At 36.7% G+C, this 16,603-nt stretch overlaps 1 protein-coding gene across 1 annotated transcript in view; it reads left to right on the forward strand.

The window, feature by feature from the left end:
* Window positions 1-16,239, forward strand: part of TAFA5 (TAFA chemokine like family member 5) — a 300,411-nt gene extending 284,172 nt beyond the window's left edge. Inside the window, exon 4 of the mRNA XM_081331547.1 lies at window positions 15,544-16,239. Coding sequence (XP_081187673.1) covers window positions 15,544-15,594 — 51 coding nt within the window. The 3' untranslated portion in view covers window positions 15,595-16,239. The remainder of the gene's footprint in view (window positions 1-15,543) is intronic.
* The last annotated feature ends 364 nt before the right edge of the window (window positions 16,240-16,603 follow it).

Genomic DNA, 16,603 nt, shown 5'->3' on the forward strand with positions numbered 1-16,603 from the left:
AAGAGTGCTGTAAAGCACTATGAAGCAGTATTTAAATCTAAGTGCTACTTGCTATCAGATCAGTAATTTCATGACTGGAAGCAGCTATTTTGAACTCTGATGGCTCAATGGCTAGAATGCAGTATTGCAAGCAAATATTCGGGGTCCCTGGTAATGAAACAAATGGACAGAGAGATATGTCTGGCTTGTGATTGGAGGTATCTCTGGAAGTGTTGGAGGATGGGTCTACCACTACAGATATTTTCTTGTTTTTGAAACAAATTTAAAAATCAGGAAAAAAAGTCTTATTTATTTTTCTTTTGCTGCCAAATGAGACTTACTCATTTGTGGTTAGAATGGAGTATTGCAGGCAAACTCTGCCCACAGCCTGGAATTCAATCCTTATGGGCCTCAAGGATGACTCTACGTTCCATCCTTCCAAAGTTGGTAAAATGATAACCCAGATTGTTGGGGGCAATATGTAAAATAATGGTTCTGCATTGTAAACTGTCAAGAGACTGCTGTGAAGCACTATGGGGCAGTAAAGGTAAAGGAGTCCCTGCATGTTTTACTTCACTAGTTGTAGCTGACTTTAGGGAGTGGTGCTCATCTCCTTTTTTAGGCCATTGAGCCAGTGCTGTCTGAAGATCTTTCCATAGTCATGTGGCCAGCATGACATCATACCGCAACATGGAGCATGCAGCAAAACATGGACCACTGTTACCTTCCCACCAAAGTGGGACTTGTTTATCTACTATTTATCTACTTTTTATGCTTTTGAACTGCTGGTATATAAACCTAAATACTATTGCTATTGCTACCTACTTTGCAGCTGAGTGGATATAAACTGTTTCTAAGAAGCCATTCTTTCATAGGACTTCCTTTGGTTATATTACTTGAAAGCAATAGGACAGAATAAAAAAAAATCTTTGCTTTTCTATAATTAAAATTGACAAACAATTTGTAAAAGAAGAAAGGCCCTTCATTCAAGCTTAACTTCTAGAGTTTGTATTCAAATAAAACATAAAAGAGAAACTGCTAAGTTGCAATGCAGCAAAATTCTAATGCATTTGCTTAGGCAGGCTGGAATTGATTGAAGTTGAACAAGTTGAACAATTAGCCTACAGCTTCCATGTGAAATAGTAAAATCTTTGTTCCCAAACTCTTCAAACAACTGCCAGGACTGCTTAATAATTGAAATTAATACCTGCCAAAGGCATAAGCACGTTTTTTTCCCTTTGCTTTATCTTTTGCACACAGTCCCAAAAATGTTTTCCCCAAAAGATAAATAGTACTACTGTCTTTAAGCAATTATGTACTCATGTGTATCAATAAGTAACAAGGAAATAATAAGTTGTCTACTTAATAGGAACCTTCAGCCCTGGGTTTTACAAACTATAGCTCTAAATCACAGAATTTTACACAACCAAAGTTTTATGCTTCAGATATTCTAATGTAGAATTAAGTTGCTATGATCAGTGTCTTTAATTTTCTCTGCAACGTTTTAATTCACTCTTTCTTCCAGAACAAAAAAAATAGTCAATGACCTCTTGTAAGAGTATGCATATAAATGGATTGTTTATATGCATATAAATGGATTGTTGCATGCATCACTTTTTTTGTTGTCAGATACAAAATTTAGATGAAAAGGGCTTCTATAATGTTGTTTTCTGAAATCAAAGTATATTTAGCCAACCATAGTATTAAAATTGGAACCTTATTCTTTTAAGAATACAGACACAAATTGTAAAAAAGTCTTTTTTAAAAACCAATGGTAAAATTATTTCAGGAAGCCCCCCCCCTCAGATTAAAATATTCTTTAGTCTTAATATTAAAAAGAGGCAGAATATTATATTTACCCAAAGGAGAAATGGAGGAAAAAGTCTTAAGAAAGGCAAAAAGCAGCCCCTGACATAGGAAAACGAAGAAACCTGAAGAGGCTGGCCTTTAGGTTTGCAGATTTTATATCCATTCAGAAAGACTGGACCAAATCTATTCATAAGCAAGGTAAAGGTAAAGGTTCCCCCGCATATGCGTGCTTAGTCGTTTCCGACTCTAGGGGCCGGTGCTCATCTCCATTTCAAAGCCAAAGAGCCAGCGCTTGTCCGAGGACGTCTCCGTGGTCATGTGGCCAGCATGACTAGAAGCCAAAGGCGCACGGAATGCTGTTACCTTCCCACCGTAGTGGTCCCTATTTTTCTACTTGCATTTTTACGTGCTTTCGAACTGCTAGGTTGGCAGAAGCTGGGACGAGTAACAGGCGCTCACTCTGTTACACGGCACTCGGGATTCGACCCGCCAAACTGCCAGCCTTCTGATCGACAAGCTCAGCGTCCTAACCCACTGAGCCACCATGTCCCTTATTCATAAGCAAAGAAACTCCAAATAAGCAACACAATTAGGCAAGCTTACAAGATTAGCTCAGACAAACACCTAGGATTTGCATTTCCCCCTTTTGCCTGAAGAGCCAGCTATGACCCCTACATGACCCCATAGGACTCTGACAACAGCCACTAAAATATTAAAAGACACATTTTATACAGGTCAAAGTACATTTCACAACAGGTATCTCAAACACAAAACCCCAAAGAATGTATAGAAACCTACTTTCAACTCCCATTTTGTCAGCTGTCCCAGAACTGCATGCTGTTTGTTGTTGGTTCTGCTCCTTAATAAACAGACCCGCTTTCCTAAGCAGCCTCCATTTTATTCCTTTTATATATCTGAATCGGCCCAGACACCTGGTGAATTGTCCTTGGTTCTCACGGTATGCCTTCTTTATCTTTGTAGCTGCATTTCATTTCCTCCTGCTACCCCCAGTTTCGTTGGCAAGCTGAGAAGCAATAATTGTTGCACCAGCAAAAGGTGCTTCAAGCTTGACAGTGAATCACACAGTTGTTAAGGCAATCCAGATTCCCCCATTGACCTTCCCGGTTGGAAGCCAACCAGGAAGGTCACAGAAGGTGATCATATGACCCCAGAATCCCACAACTATCATAACTACATGCCAGGTGCAAGTGCCCAAACTTTTATGACTGAGGGGATGCTGTGGCAATCGTAAGTCCAAGGACTGGTCATAAGTTATTTTTTTAGAGCTGTTGGAACTTTGGTCACTGAACCAACCAGGCTGTAAGTCAAGGGCTACCTATAATTTGCATTATAAAGCCAGCTTTGTGTATTGCCTCCCTAGTTGTTCTGTGTTCTTCTTTTCACTTATTTTGTGCTGACAAATATTCTCTGAAATACATTTTAGGGAAGAAGATCAGTGTTCATATTTTATCCCTGACATTTCCAGCCCATCACAGACTACTTATAAGATATTTGAAGACTCTTTTGAGATCTTAACTCTCGACTGAATATTTTTGGCAGGATAGGTAATATACGTTCTTCTTCATATAGCACTTGATTTCTGGAATGTGCTGCAATCACTTTATTTATTTACACTGCAATCCTATACATGTTATGGCTGCACACACTTTGAAAATGATTAAGAAATACTCCATGTTTCTGCTGCTCATTAAACCAGCCCAATTTGTTATGCTTCTGCACCAGCTTGAAAAATATATGTTGTTTTGGAGAATCCACTTACTAAATTAATGTGACTCTTAAAAGCCCTTATACCTTTTTTTCTTCAAGCTCATGTGGAGACTTTAAAAAAATTGTGTTACTATATAATACAGAGGTACTGAGCTTGTATGAGATCCAAAGCACTTCTTCCAAATTATTTTCATACATGAAAGATATGAGGATACGAAAAGATGTAATGTGTTACTCAGATGAGTGGAATTGACTTTCAGGAAACAGCACATAATTCTACAACTTTATTCAACCCCTCTTTCCGTTAGTACTACAGAAATGAATAACATAACATAACTGAATGTTCTGGCAACCTTCTTGTAAAGCAGCTTTTACCAAATGTTTTCCCACAAAAGGTTTGTCTTGGCAAAAACATTTTCCTCTTCCGCATTTTGCCCTCCGGGTGAGATTCAAGGTGCTGGTGATGACCTATAAAGCCCTAAATGGCGTGGGTCCGGGATATCTTAGGGAACACCTGCTGCCGGCATCAAGCTCCCTTCATCCTGTGCGCTGCCACAGGGAGGGTCTTCTCAGGGTACCGCCGGTAAAAGATTGCCGGTGGACAATACCCAGGGGGAGGGCCTTCTCTGTGGGTGCGCCGGCCCTTTGGAATCAGCTGCCTGTAGAGCTTAGGACTGCCCCTGACCTTCGCTCATTCCGCCGGGACCTGAAGACCTGGCTCTTTGAGCTCTCTGGCCTGGTCTGAGCATATTAATTGGGATTTTAACTGTTTTAACTGGGGTTTTATTGTAAGGTTTATATAATTCTTTTAATTGATTTTAAGTTTTGTAATTGTTGTATCTGTTTTTTTTAAAAACCTTGTGAACCGCCCTGAGTCCTACAGGAGAAGGGCGGTATATAAATTGAATAAATAATAATAATAATAATTTTGTTTGGTCAGTTGCTTTTCCCATGATCTGTCCTTATTTTTGATTTCCTTAGAGCTATTCCTCCCTGACTTTGTCCTTAAGATGACACTACTATTGGAAGAATAGAAAGCATTGCCTCTCTAGTTAATTTAAAAGGTCCTCCCTCATACACATGTGCATGTCCAAACACACAGAGAGACATAAATTAAATATAGTGATATCGATAAATAAGAATAGAATTGATTTTTTTCCCTTCAGTACTCATTCCAGGAGTTTAGTTTTTTTATTATTATTATTTCTTCTTAACATTGTTACATATGGATTTATCAAAACAAAACTTCAGCCTGAGAAATGCTGTAAAGGAAGGAAGAACATTTGGTGACAGCATTCGGTGTCATAGAATACTCGTGCTTAATAGATTGCATAGTGCAACTTGATGGAAAAAGGGGACATTTGCAGAATATATATTAAAGTAGATGAACTGTAATCCATTTGGTAATCCTTTCAGAGATATTTCTGCTTGTGGAAAGCTTGCAGGTAGAAAGTCAGTGAATTTGGAAGTCCAAGACCAGCAGGTAGGTAAGTGCCTGCTGTCCGGTGGGGAGGGTGTGATGGGTATGTCTAGCCCAGGGGTAGGCAGCCTTGGCTCTTTTATGACTCGTGGACTTCAACTCCCAGAATTCCTGAGCCAGCCATGCTGGTTCAGGAATTCTGGGAGTTGAGGTCCATGAGTCATAAAAGAGCCAAGGTTGCCTACCCCTGGGCTAGCCTAACAAAGAGAAGAATTAGGGGTGACATGATAGTTGCCTGAGGTGGGGGTTGACTTATTTTCCAAAGCTCCTTAAGGCAGGACAAGAAATAATGGGTGGAAGATCATTAAAGAGGGTTCCAACCTGGAACCAAGGAGAAACTTCCTGACAGTGAAAGCAATTGACTAATGGAATAGCTTGTCTCCCAGAGTTCTGGGTGCTTTATCACTGAAAGTTTTCAAGAAAGGATTTTGATTCTAGGCAAAAAGACAAATTGGAAACCATTTGTCAGGGGTGATATAAGATCTCCTTCCACGCGAAGGTGGTTGGACTAGAACAGCAGTCTCCAACGTTTCTGGCTTTGCAGACCAGCTGCAGGGGGAGGGGATGGTTCTGTGATAGTGGCAGGTGCAGGTGCTTACGTGCACAGCTCCATTTGCATAAGCAATGGGCACACACACACACACACACATTTGCACAAATTAAGCTTTGCAGACTCGCACATGCATCTGCCAGTCGTATGAGTGGAGCTGTGTATATGCGTTCACCCACTACTTGCGTAGCCCGGTTTTGAACGAGCTTCAGCCTGGTACCCAGCCATGGCCTGGGGGGCTAGGGGCCCTTGGACTAGAAGACCTCCAAGCCCTGAGTTCACAACTAAAAAAAATAAGAGGTTAGAAACAGGATATTTATTAAAAAATGTCATTACTTACTGATTAGAAGTCAGGAAAAAAAGTGAATCAATTCTGCAAAACACATCTTCTTATATTAGCATTATAATGATGTACATCCCTTCTCTGGAGAAGTTTAATTTACGAAACCTGGAAATATTTTACTTTATATTTACAATAGCCCTATGATGTAGATTTGACTGAGTTTAGTGATTTGCCCAAGATTAACTCATCTGCTTAGTGACTAGAAAGGTTTTTGTATAACCCAGAGGAATATCACTGATATAACTTCCGCATGTGTGAAAGAGAATTCTTTACGATCTATAAAACACTGGATTTTAAAATGCATCAGTACATTTTTCTCATGGTGATGCCCCTTCTTAGTTGTTGCTTACATCATTTTATTGGTGTCTGCCAATGGTAGATGTGTTTTAACACGCAAAGTAGCAATTGTAGCCTCAGGGTATTGATCCACAATAAAAGTGTGAAGGCACATTTGACACTCTTTGTAAAGAGGGTCATAGCAGTTCCTTTTGATTGCAGGAGATGTGATGTGCTTTGGGTTTTCTCTCTTCATCAAAGGATTGCTTCAGTAGTAAATGTCAAGGACCTTTCTTCCATTGGAGATTTAATTTGTATTACTTGCGAAGATATAGAAAGTGAACAGGGTGACATTAAAATGCCCACACTGTTACTATGATGCTGATATAAGTAAAGTGTACAAGACGATGTCTTGTTCTCAGAGGAGCAGTGTTGAATATCTGATCCTATGAAGAAGCCAAGGCACTGTTTTTGAGAAAGAAAGTCTGTTTTTTAAGGATTCATTTTTTTAAAAAACACACACATATATATCAGATTTTAGTATGTACAATAAAATACCTCTGATTCATTTTTTTCATCTATTTCATTGCTCCTAAATTTTGCCTTCATGGTATCTATCTCACAGAAATGAGGAATTACCAGTAGTTTCTCCTAGGACAAATAAATCAGAAACGTCAATTCCGGCAACAGAAGGCAGTTCACATATATGAGTGCCAAACTATATAGGGGTTGTAGAAATAACAATCAAACCCTTGAATTGCTTTAGGAAATAATTGAGGCCAGTGGAGGCCTTCAAGGATGTGTGTAATATGATCATGGAGATAAGAGCTATACAATAATCAGACTACTGCCCTGTGGACCAATTGATGGTTCACAGTAGTCTTCAAGTACAGCTCCATGAAGGGATAATTTATCGTTATGAAAATGTCTCATCTAATTAGGGTAACAACTGATGCACCAGGATGTGACAAAACCAATGACTAAAAGGGAGGAGGTCCTGATAAGGTGAATAAAAAGATATTCCAGCTTAGAATCTGTTTGGGGGAGAAAACATTTGAGATCAAGCCCTTAGGTTTATATTTGCTTTTTTTTCCAAGGAAAGGACAGTCTAGCAAGATTTTTGTAAACTGGTGACAAACAATAAACTTTGATCCTTTCTCAGAAATGTTATTTGTACCCAATACAGTCAGAAATTGGAAAAGGCCCCCTTAACTATATCTTTTACCTGTTTATGTAGCTCAAGAAGATCCCCAATTTTTTTCAAGACCTTTTGAGGATGATGCCATCCCTTCAAGAGACATCCCCCAGAGCTATACACCTCCTCAATAAACAAACAGCAGTTCCATATTGCTGTGAGTCAACTTCAGTCTGTTTTGTCCCATTTCTATCTAAAGGGCCTCCAGACAATGGGACAACACATTCCCAGGACCTCCTGCTTGGCCTGGGGTGACAATATAAAGTTGGTTATCATTAGCATAATAATAATTTCATACCTCCCTTAATCTTAGGCAAAAAACAAACAAAGCAGGAACTGTCCTTTCATTTCCAAGATGTATTAAAAATCTTGCTCCATGCTGAGAAATGGGCTTAGATGCTAGTCCTTGAAATTATCTTAGTTACCTATGGCTAAAGTTAACTTTCATCCCAATGGTCTGGACCTATTCATTCTTAGAAACCTTTTAAAAGATGTTTGCACCCTGCACTCCCTAGGACTCTTCATGGAGAAGCTGTACCTGTTAGGCTTTGAAAGCATTAGATGTATTTTTAATAAGCATATATGGGTAATTGATTTTCAAATCTGATTTGCGGCCTCACAGTATGTGAAATTTTTTCACATGGATGTGCCAGCTTCCTGTTTCTGCATCATCATAATTCTAAAATTTTCACCGGGTCTTAACTTTGGAGCATATGGCTGGATGTATTGCCTTCTGCAGTCGTTTGGGGGGTATTCTAAAAACATCTCACTAGAGCAGTGCATACAATTATGCAGGGATTGCTCCGTGAAGTCCTAAGTCATATGCTGTTCTGTTGTTCTCTGTTAAGATATTTAAATTTTAATAGCTGGAGCAGTGAAGGATTGAATGGATAAGAACCCACAGTTCTTGGTTTAAGAGAGCCACTGCATCTAACGCTGTAATTGGTTGCTGTGAGAGTAAAGGGGGATTTCCCTTTTTACCTCTCTTTTTTCCCCTCTGTGTGCCGTGTGTGCGCTCTGTGATTTACCCTTTTATACAGGGAATCAGGGAGGACATGCATCTATTCCATTTCAAAGAAATAACCATCTATCCCAAATTCAAGAATACAATGTTTATTTCTTGTTTTTTCTATCTGACCCGCAGTTTGACACAAATCTTTCATTATTGCTCAACTTGATGCTTTTATTTATTCTATTTGATCCAGCTACATCTGAAGATTAGCGCTCATCTTGTGGATGATATCATTTTTGTTATTATTATGTGAATATTAGTACTGCTGTAGCTTTTACTCACATTGTATATTTTAAGAATATATAGTCTATGTAATATTTTCTACTATAAAGACCATAATAAAGTTTTTTTGAATTTGTACAGTACCTATGTTCTGTTATGTCACTGACATAAATTAGTTCATTAAGTGGAAATTCTTAGGAACATAAATTATAGGGCACAATGCAAGATGTTGAAATACTTTTCAAAAGCTAAAACAGCATGGAATTATTTTTTAAAAAATGCCTTTTTGTTTACAAAATAATTGCTGTTATACTATCCCATGTTACAGTACTTATATTGACTGAACAAACCAGCTGTATTCTAAAATAGGTTTACAAAGCTGAAGCAACATCAGATTCTGGACTTGCATGCTTTCTCCATTATCATTCCATTGATCTGTTCTCTGGTAACATTATAAGGTCAGATTTAGACGATACCTGAACCCAAATAAAGAATGGGTTATGATGAGCTGGTTTCATATTCTGTGGTAAAGATTAACTACAACTTAGGAGTTGGACAGATCATTATAGTTAATTTAAAATTTAACATAAAAGCTGCTTTCATGACAATGTTGAAGGTGAAAGTTCACCATTAATACAAAGATCCTCTCCACTGCCCAAAATCTAGAGAAACACATGATGGCAGCAAAGAGTTAAGATAAATTGTTAACATGTAATTTAAAATATGATTAAGCTGTACAATGCTGCAAATTACGATATTCAAATTGAGTAATTTGAATATAGAAATAAGAGGAGGCTGACTGTGTGTGTGAGAGAGAGATTTTTTTTCAGTCAAAATTAAGGACAACAATCAGTTTATAACAAGATAACTAGAATATCTGAAGGCAGCTAAGATTACATCCACAAAAACAAAGAATCCAAGGTAACTTTGTTATAAATTAAAACATGTTGCTTTTATAGAAAGCATATTTTAATATTATTATTTTTAATTAAAACCTGGTATTGATTCTTTACTTTTTGTTAAAATTGAGAAATATTTTTTTCTATATAATTAATATCTAAAAGCAGATATCTCAGTCATGGGACAATTTACAGTATAAGTGAAGGTAGTAGCTGAAATGGAATGTCTATTTCTGGACCAATGGTAGCAATCAATGGTAGCTTTTATAGCTATCCCCTTGGCTTCTAGAAAGTGGCCCAGCTTGCACAGTATTACATTTTACAGATTCAGACTGTTCAGTTTTTCTTTCATGAGTTACTCATGAATACTCTTATTAACCATAGTTTTCTATTTTATTAAATAACAACTCATGACTGGGAAGTTCAAAAAAGCTGGATCTTAAAATCACAGAGTTGAGTTATTTTTAAGACCACGATTTCTTCCAAAGCTAGTAACTGTATTGTTGATTAGGAACAAAACAGCTAATTGATAATTACTGGTTTGTTAATTACTGGTTTGCTAATTACTGGTTTCATTGCAGCTGGGACAAAGCCAGAGTGTACATGGGAGCTATGTTCATCCAAACTTTGGCCTATTAAGTAAGTAGACCATTGAAGTGGACTACAAAACATTGATATTCTAGAAGGATATATTCATGAAACAGATACCTCATTTCCATTAACAGCCCATTAAACCATAACTTATATATTTTCAAGATTGATCACGGGTGGTTTTAAAGTATTTGTTATGAACATCAGTGCTATGTTACTATATGTGAAGAATTGTCTTTGAAGATCTGTTCATTCAGGGGGTGATTCAACAATTTTGGCATGGTTCCCAGATTCGTCAGAATTGGGCAGTGTATGAAATGTTTTTCTATTGAAAAATAAGAATGGCTGAATCACCACATTTTAGCTCTCACAGAATATTCTTGCATGGTCAAAAGGACACATGGTTTTTATTTATTACTTACGTTATAGTCATTGGCAAAGAGCCTATTTTCATTAATCATCAGGAAGCATTGCTCTTAAGCTTTTTTTTTTAACCCAGCACCAATTTAACCAAAGTCTTATATTGCAAGAATCCATAATTTTAATCATAAGTTTGTTGAGCAAACCAACATTTGCCATCACAAAACATAAGCTACATTTTTTAATAACAGAAACTAACATTTAGGATGAATAATAAACTGTCAATAGGTATATACTGTGAATTATATGTAAAGAGATTTATACCCTGTGCTATTATAACTTTAAAATGTTATTGTCATCTGCTTTCTATCTGTACTTTTTACCAAAATCTGATTGAATAATAAAGGAACATTTAAATGTACATTTTTTTTATCCCATTTATATCCCCCCCTTCTCCGAAGACTCAGGGCGGCTTACAATCTAAGCACAAATCAATGTGCTTAGCATTTAATTTGGGCTTTCAATTAAACTTAAAAAATGCTGTCTTTAAAATTAATGAAAAGTGGAAGACATATATTTCTAAAAGGAAAGCATTAATCAGTGCTTTTCAGACATCTGAGTTTTTATCCCATATCTTACTGACTATATGATTAGGCACCAAAGAAGCTCTGTCTCCTTTTGCTTATCAGAATTAACTTAAAATTAAGTTAATTTTAACTTAACAGAAATTTAGAATGCTGTCTTATTTTAAAGAGGTCAAAGTATGCCGTCTAACTCTATAGTTCTCATCTTTGGTGCTATTAAAAGAGATTACTGTCACACAAAGAATTCTAAAGCACGTCTACTGCTACTTGTCCTTATAGACCCAGGTGTACAGAATCAAATGTAGGCTTGCAAAATCTTTTTTTTCTCAACTAAAATCTCCATTCAGGACTCTTTTGTGACCTACTAACTGCTGGCAAGCTTAGAGCTTGATCAAATGATGTCACTCTCAGCTTGCATTTCTTGTGTAGAGGCAGCCCGCAGTTGTACAGTACTTTGCTGTTCTGCTTCAAAACTGTTCTAACCTGACAACAATGTATGCCAGGGTGAGAGTAATGTTGACATAGCTATACAAAAGGACTTTACCTGAATGAGATGCAAAAAACCAGTGATCCTCACAGTCTCCCTCCCTCTCTCTCTCTCTCTCTCTCTCTCTCTCTCTCTCTCTCTCTCTCTCTCTCTCTCTCTCTCTGTCATTAAACAAGAAGTAGATGTAGATGGATGGACGTTAAAAGTTCATCCTAGGGTTCAGGATTCTTCACCATTTTTACTGTATGTGTAAACTGTGTTATTTACACGTTGTTGTTAGTTGCGAAGTCGTGTCCGACCCATCGCGACCCTATGGACAACGTTCCTCCAGGCCTTCCTGTCCTCTACCATCTTCTGGAGTCCATTTAAGCTCACGCCTACTGCTTCAGTGATTCCATCCAGCCACCTCATTCTCTGTTGTCCCCTTCTTCTATTGCCCTCAATCTTTCCCAGCATTAGGCTCTTCTCCAGTGAGTCCTTCCTTCTCATTAGGTGTCCAAAGTATTTGCGTTTCAGCTTCAGGATCTGGTCTTCTAAAGAGCAGTCAGGGTTGATCTCCTCTAGGACTGACCGGTTTGATCGCCTTGCAGTTCAAGGGACTCGCAGGTGTCTTCTCCAGCACCATAGTTCAAAATTTACACATAATTATATTCATATAATGCATCCAACTTTGTTTCTAGTGTTAGGTTTGTTTCCTTTTCCTTTTGAGTATCCAGGTCAGCAAAGAGGTTGTTGGACATTTTGACCCCATGTCAAGTTTGGAAGTAAGCTTTGTTAGACAGGAAGCGCAACTAGAACAACCATGAAAGAGAATGGTCAATGTGTGAATGATTTTAGTGTGAAAATGTTCAAGCAGTTTTGATGGAAAAAAGTCTTGGTACATTTCCATACCTTTGACGTAGATTGTCAATGCTGACACAAATTCCATAATGATGTTGGGTTTTTTTCTTTTGGAGAGCGGGCATAAACCAGATTTTTAGATGAAACTGATTAGTTGCATTGAAGTAAATTTGCATAAAGCAAATTTCCTAACATAAAGGAAAGTTTGGCAGGGATCAGGAGAGGCTTCTGCTGGGGATATACATGCTTTTTGTTTCCATTATTATGCATGCGTTTACATGCTTATTTTCAATTCATGTTTCTTTTTAACCCTATTAATCTAAGACGATTAATTACTCACAAAACCTGCCTTTATTTTTAGTAAAATACCCAATATTTCAAAAAGTACAGTACATCCTTAATAAACCTAGTATTTTGCCTTGCTTTATTTTTGCAGTTGCATACTGACTTAGAATGACTGTTTAGATTCTTCTTTTTGACATTTGTATCACTGTGATAAAATATAAATTCTTTATAGAAAAAAAATTACTTGATAAAAAGTATTTGATTAACCTAAGTGAGATTTCTAAAACTCTCAATAATTAAAAGTCATTGTCACATTCAAATATGGGATTGTGAAATATATGTCGTTTTATCTATACTTTTATTAAGAAACAAATCATTCCATCTCAAATATAGATAACATAAACTGTATAGTTCAAATTATCCAATGTCAGTAGGTTATTCAGTAAACATTCATTTTAAAGTAATTTCCAGGTACCAAAACATACTTTATAATCACATGATAATTGATAAAAAGTATCCTAAGTGCCATTTTGCTTGTCAAACAGAAGTAGAACACTAAGGGAAGTAACTAATTAAATTAGCTGTCAACTCTACGATGAACTTGGCTGTAACCATCTTTGTCATTCTAGGTTGCCACAAGAGGGGAAGAGGGGGAGGCAAAGTATTTTTGTAGTCTAAACATGAATATATCCTATGGGAAGCAAGGTCATTCCCACAGCATAGTGGAGAAGGAGGAGGTGTCCTGCCAGAAAGCCCACCAAGTAGTTCTATTGGAAAATGTGATTTATAGCAAAATAGAAGGGTAGGAACTATTACATTGAGTTACTGAACTTTTTTGGGGGGATTTTAGTTTTGCTTTCACCTTTGACTGTGCCAACATCATTATCCAATAAACATGTTTCTGCCTCAGAGTTCTGATTTATTTGGTTCCATCACTTGAGTTTAGCATAATAAAATATATTATTATTATTATTATTATTATTATTATTATTATTATTATTATTATTATTATTATTATTATTATTATTATTATTATTCATTGCACAGTCAGCCAGATGTTCAAACTGGATTTGGCATTTTTGTCTACCTATCAAGTCCTTACCAAGGACCTGGGATAGGCAGATGTAGATGTTTGATGGTATTATAGATATCGTTGCAGGATGGAAGCAGTTCTTAGTAAGGCTGCCTTTTGCAATTGACTAATGGCGAATTTATCAGTGCCAATGGTGTTCAAGTGGTGCTCCAGTTGTTTTGGGCTTGCACCCAAGGCGCTTCTTCTTCTTCTTCTTCTTCTTCTTCTTCTTCTTCTTCTTCTTCTTCTTCTTCTTCTTCTTCTTATTATTATTATTATTATTATTATTATTATTATTATTATTATTATTATTATTATTATTATATTATTATTATTATTATTATTATTATTATTATTATTATTATTATTATTATTATTATTATTATTTCCAGTACCATTAATGTTTCAAAAACCAAACAAGTACAGAAGGATGTCTTCATATGTATTTGTCCTTATGTGTGAATGAATGCTTAACCAAAATTAGAGCTTTCTCCAAGTTCTCTGATTAATTCTGAACCTTGTTAATGAAGGTTGACAGGAAGTATGGTATTTCTTTGGTGTTGTATGTGTGCATGTAAACATGTTTGCTTTTTCAAGCTGGAAAATATCTCAGCCTGACTGCAAGCACTAATTTATATTAGAAGCAGTAAATATTACAGTTCGTTTTATCATTCGAATAAGCGGTTGGATTTCCCCCTGTATCGGGGGCGTGTAAAGCTACTGGGAAGAAGAAAAAAAGCAAGACATGGATAGCTGGATAGAGGGTCTATATTGACTTTGCTCTGTCTATGAACAAGGCCATCATATAGTCGCTCTTTGTGATGTAGAAATCACTTTTTTTTCCTTTACTGTTTGGGAAAAATAAGTGAGACCATAGGGTATCTTGGGAAAACTGCAGGCCAAAGTAGTATGAGACTAGAAATGAGCAGAGGATTAAGGTGCATGGCCCATTTTCTTTGGTCTGTGGTGCTTGAGCTGCAATATTCTGGTTTCAATAGATGAATTACAAGAAATTCAGGCCTCTGAAGGCATACTTTCAATCTTATTTTGCCGATTGCTCTTCTGTTTTTAAATATTGATTTCCTTCCCCTTACTACCAGATGTGACGCGGTAATTCTCAGTTGAGATTCGTGAATCTTTTCTACTGTCAACCTAAACATCTCACTTTAAAGGGGTGTTTAAGGGAGAACAGAGAAGGGAGCTCCACATCTTGTTATATTATATGAACAGAAAATAGAATTCCATCCCACAAATTCTAGCTGGATCATTCTCTTTTCTCCATGAGCATTTGTCAATACACAGGACAACAGAAAGGATAAACTAAATAAATAAGTGTGACATGAGGTTTAGCACAATAACAGCCTCAGAGAAGGTAGGGCACTTCAATTAATAATGGAGCGCAGAGTTCCTGATAGAGCAATACTTTAATAACGTTTAAAAGAGCTACAAGGAGCCCTGGGAGAAGTTTTACCGATAACTGCAATGGGCATTTTTCCCAGCTCAGCCCAAGAGGCTCAGCTGCTCCAGTAGAATAAGTTCAGAAAAGAAATGGAAATTACATTCTTTCAGAAGAATGAGCATTTTTGAAGAAGGTTTCAGTCAGCCTAATTGCTTGAAAAAAAGCATCCATGAATATTGAGAAAGGAAGCAGGCAAGTGTCTGCTCTAGAATCATTCGACAGTTCTATCAGCCAGGGAGAACTTGTGCCTTTTGGTGCTGTGATAGAAATTTAGATTGTTTCAATAATTCACCGGTAGACTTAATTCAAATCACACACAATTAAAAGTAGTTTCTTCCACTGTACACTTGCGATGTTTCTCTTTTTTTCCAGCATGACAGTGGTGACAAAAACTCCTCTGAATATAATTGCACTTGGAGGTAAGCAAAAATAATTTTAAACAGTTGCAATTCACATTATATCTGAAAAGTAATGAACACGCTTGTATTTGTAATTTTCACAAAGATTATAATCCAAGAGCTAAAGAAGTTTCCTTATGTAAAAAAATAAAAATAAAAAATAAAAACTTGTAGAAATGTTGACGTTCTGAATATTGAAAGGGAACATTTCTTGCAATAGAAAGAGTAAAAGGCAAGAAAGAAGTCACCTGGAAATCAGGCAGTAATTTTAGTAGAGCTTTGAACTTAAAATTGTAGGTTTTGAGATTTATTTTTTTTAAAAAAAGATATCAAGCCTGATGCCTATTTAAATCAAGGCCAGGAAATTAAGAGCAAATAGAAATGCCCTTATCCCTCAAACAAATAATGTTGTTTACATTCCTTTAATTTTTAATGGTACAAGTTACTAGATATTAATTTATTAATTTACTCATTTATATATTCAATTTATATAGCTACCCATCTCAAATACGTGGCTCGGTTAAACTTTTAAACTGTTTCAACTGGCTCAGTTAAAACAAAAAGCAATAAACAAATGCAATACACAACAAAAGGGGAAAAAACCATTTAAAACAAATTAAAACAATTAAAACCATGACACATAAAATACAGGACAGTGTAGTCCTTTTATTACCAGTTCCCCTTGGACAGTAGGCCTTCCCGGACAGTAGGATTAGGGCTAATCTAACTTCAGAGACAGTTGTTGTTTCAGAGGCCCTGTGCCATAGCATAAAAGACTCTCCTTCTGCATCCTGTAGATGGCACAACAAATGGGCATGACCCATTTCCTGCTTCTTCTACTGTAGCAGTTTGAACAGGTAAATGTAACCAGGGATAAATGGTCCCTCAAATAACCCAACCCCATGCCACATATGGAATTATTGCTCACTGCCAGCAATAATTGAACCCAGATGCAAACCCAAACCCCATAATTATTGCTCACTAATATTGCTCACTAATAATTGAACCCAAATGCAAACTGGCAACTAATGCAC

The sequence above is a fragment of the Vipera berus genome (assembly GCF_964194415.1).
Source record: "Vipera berus genome assembly, chromosome: 6".
Classification (NCBI taxonomy): domain Eukaryota; kingdom Metazoa; phylum Chordata; class Lepidosauria; order Squamata; family Viperidae; genus Vipera; species Vipera berus.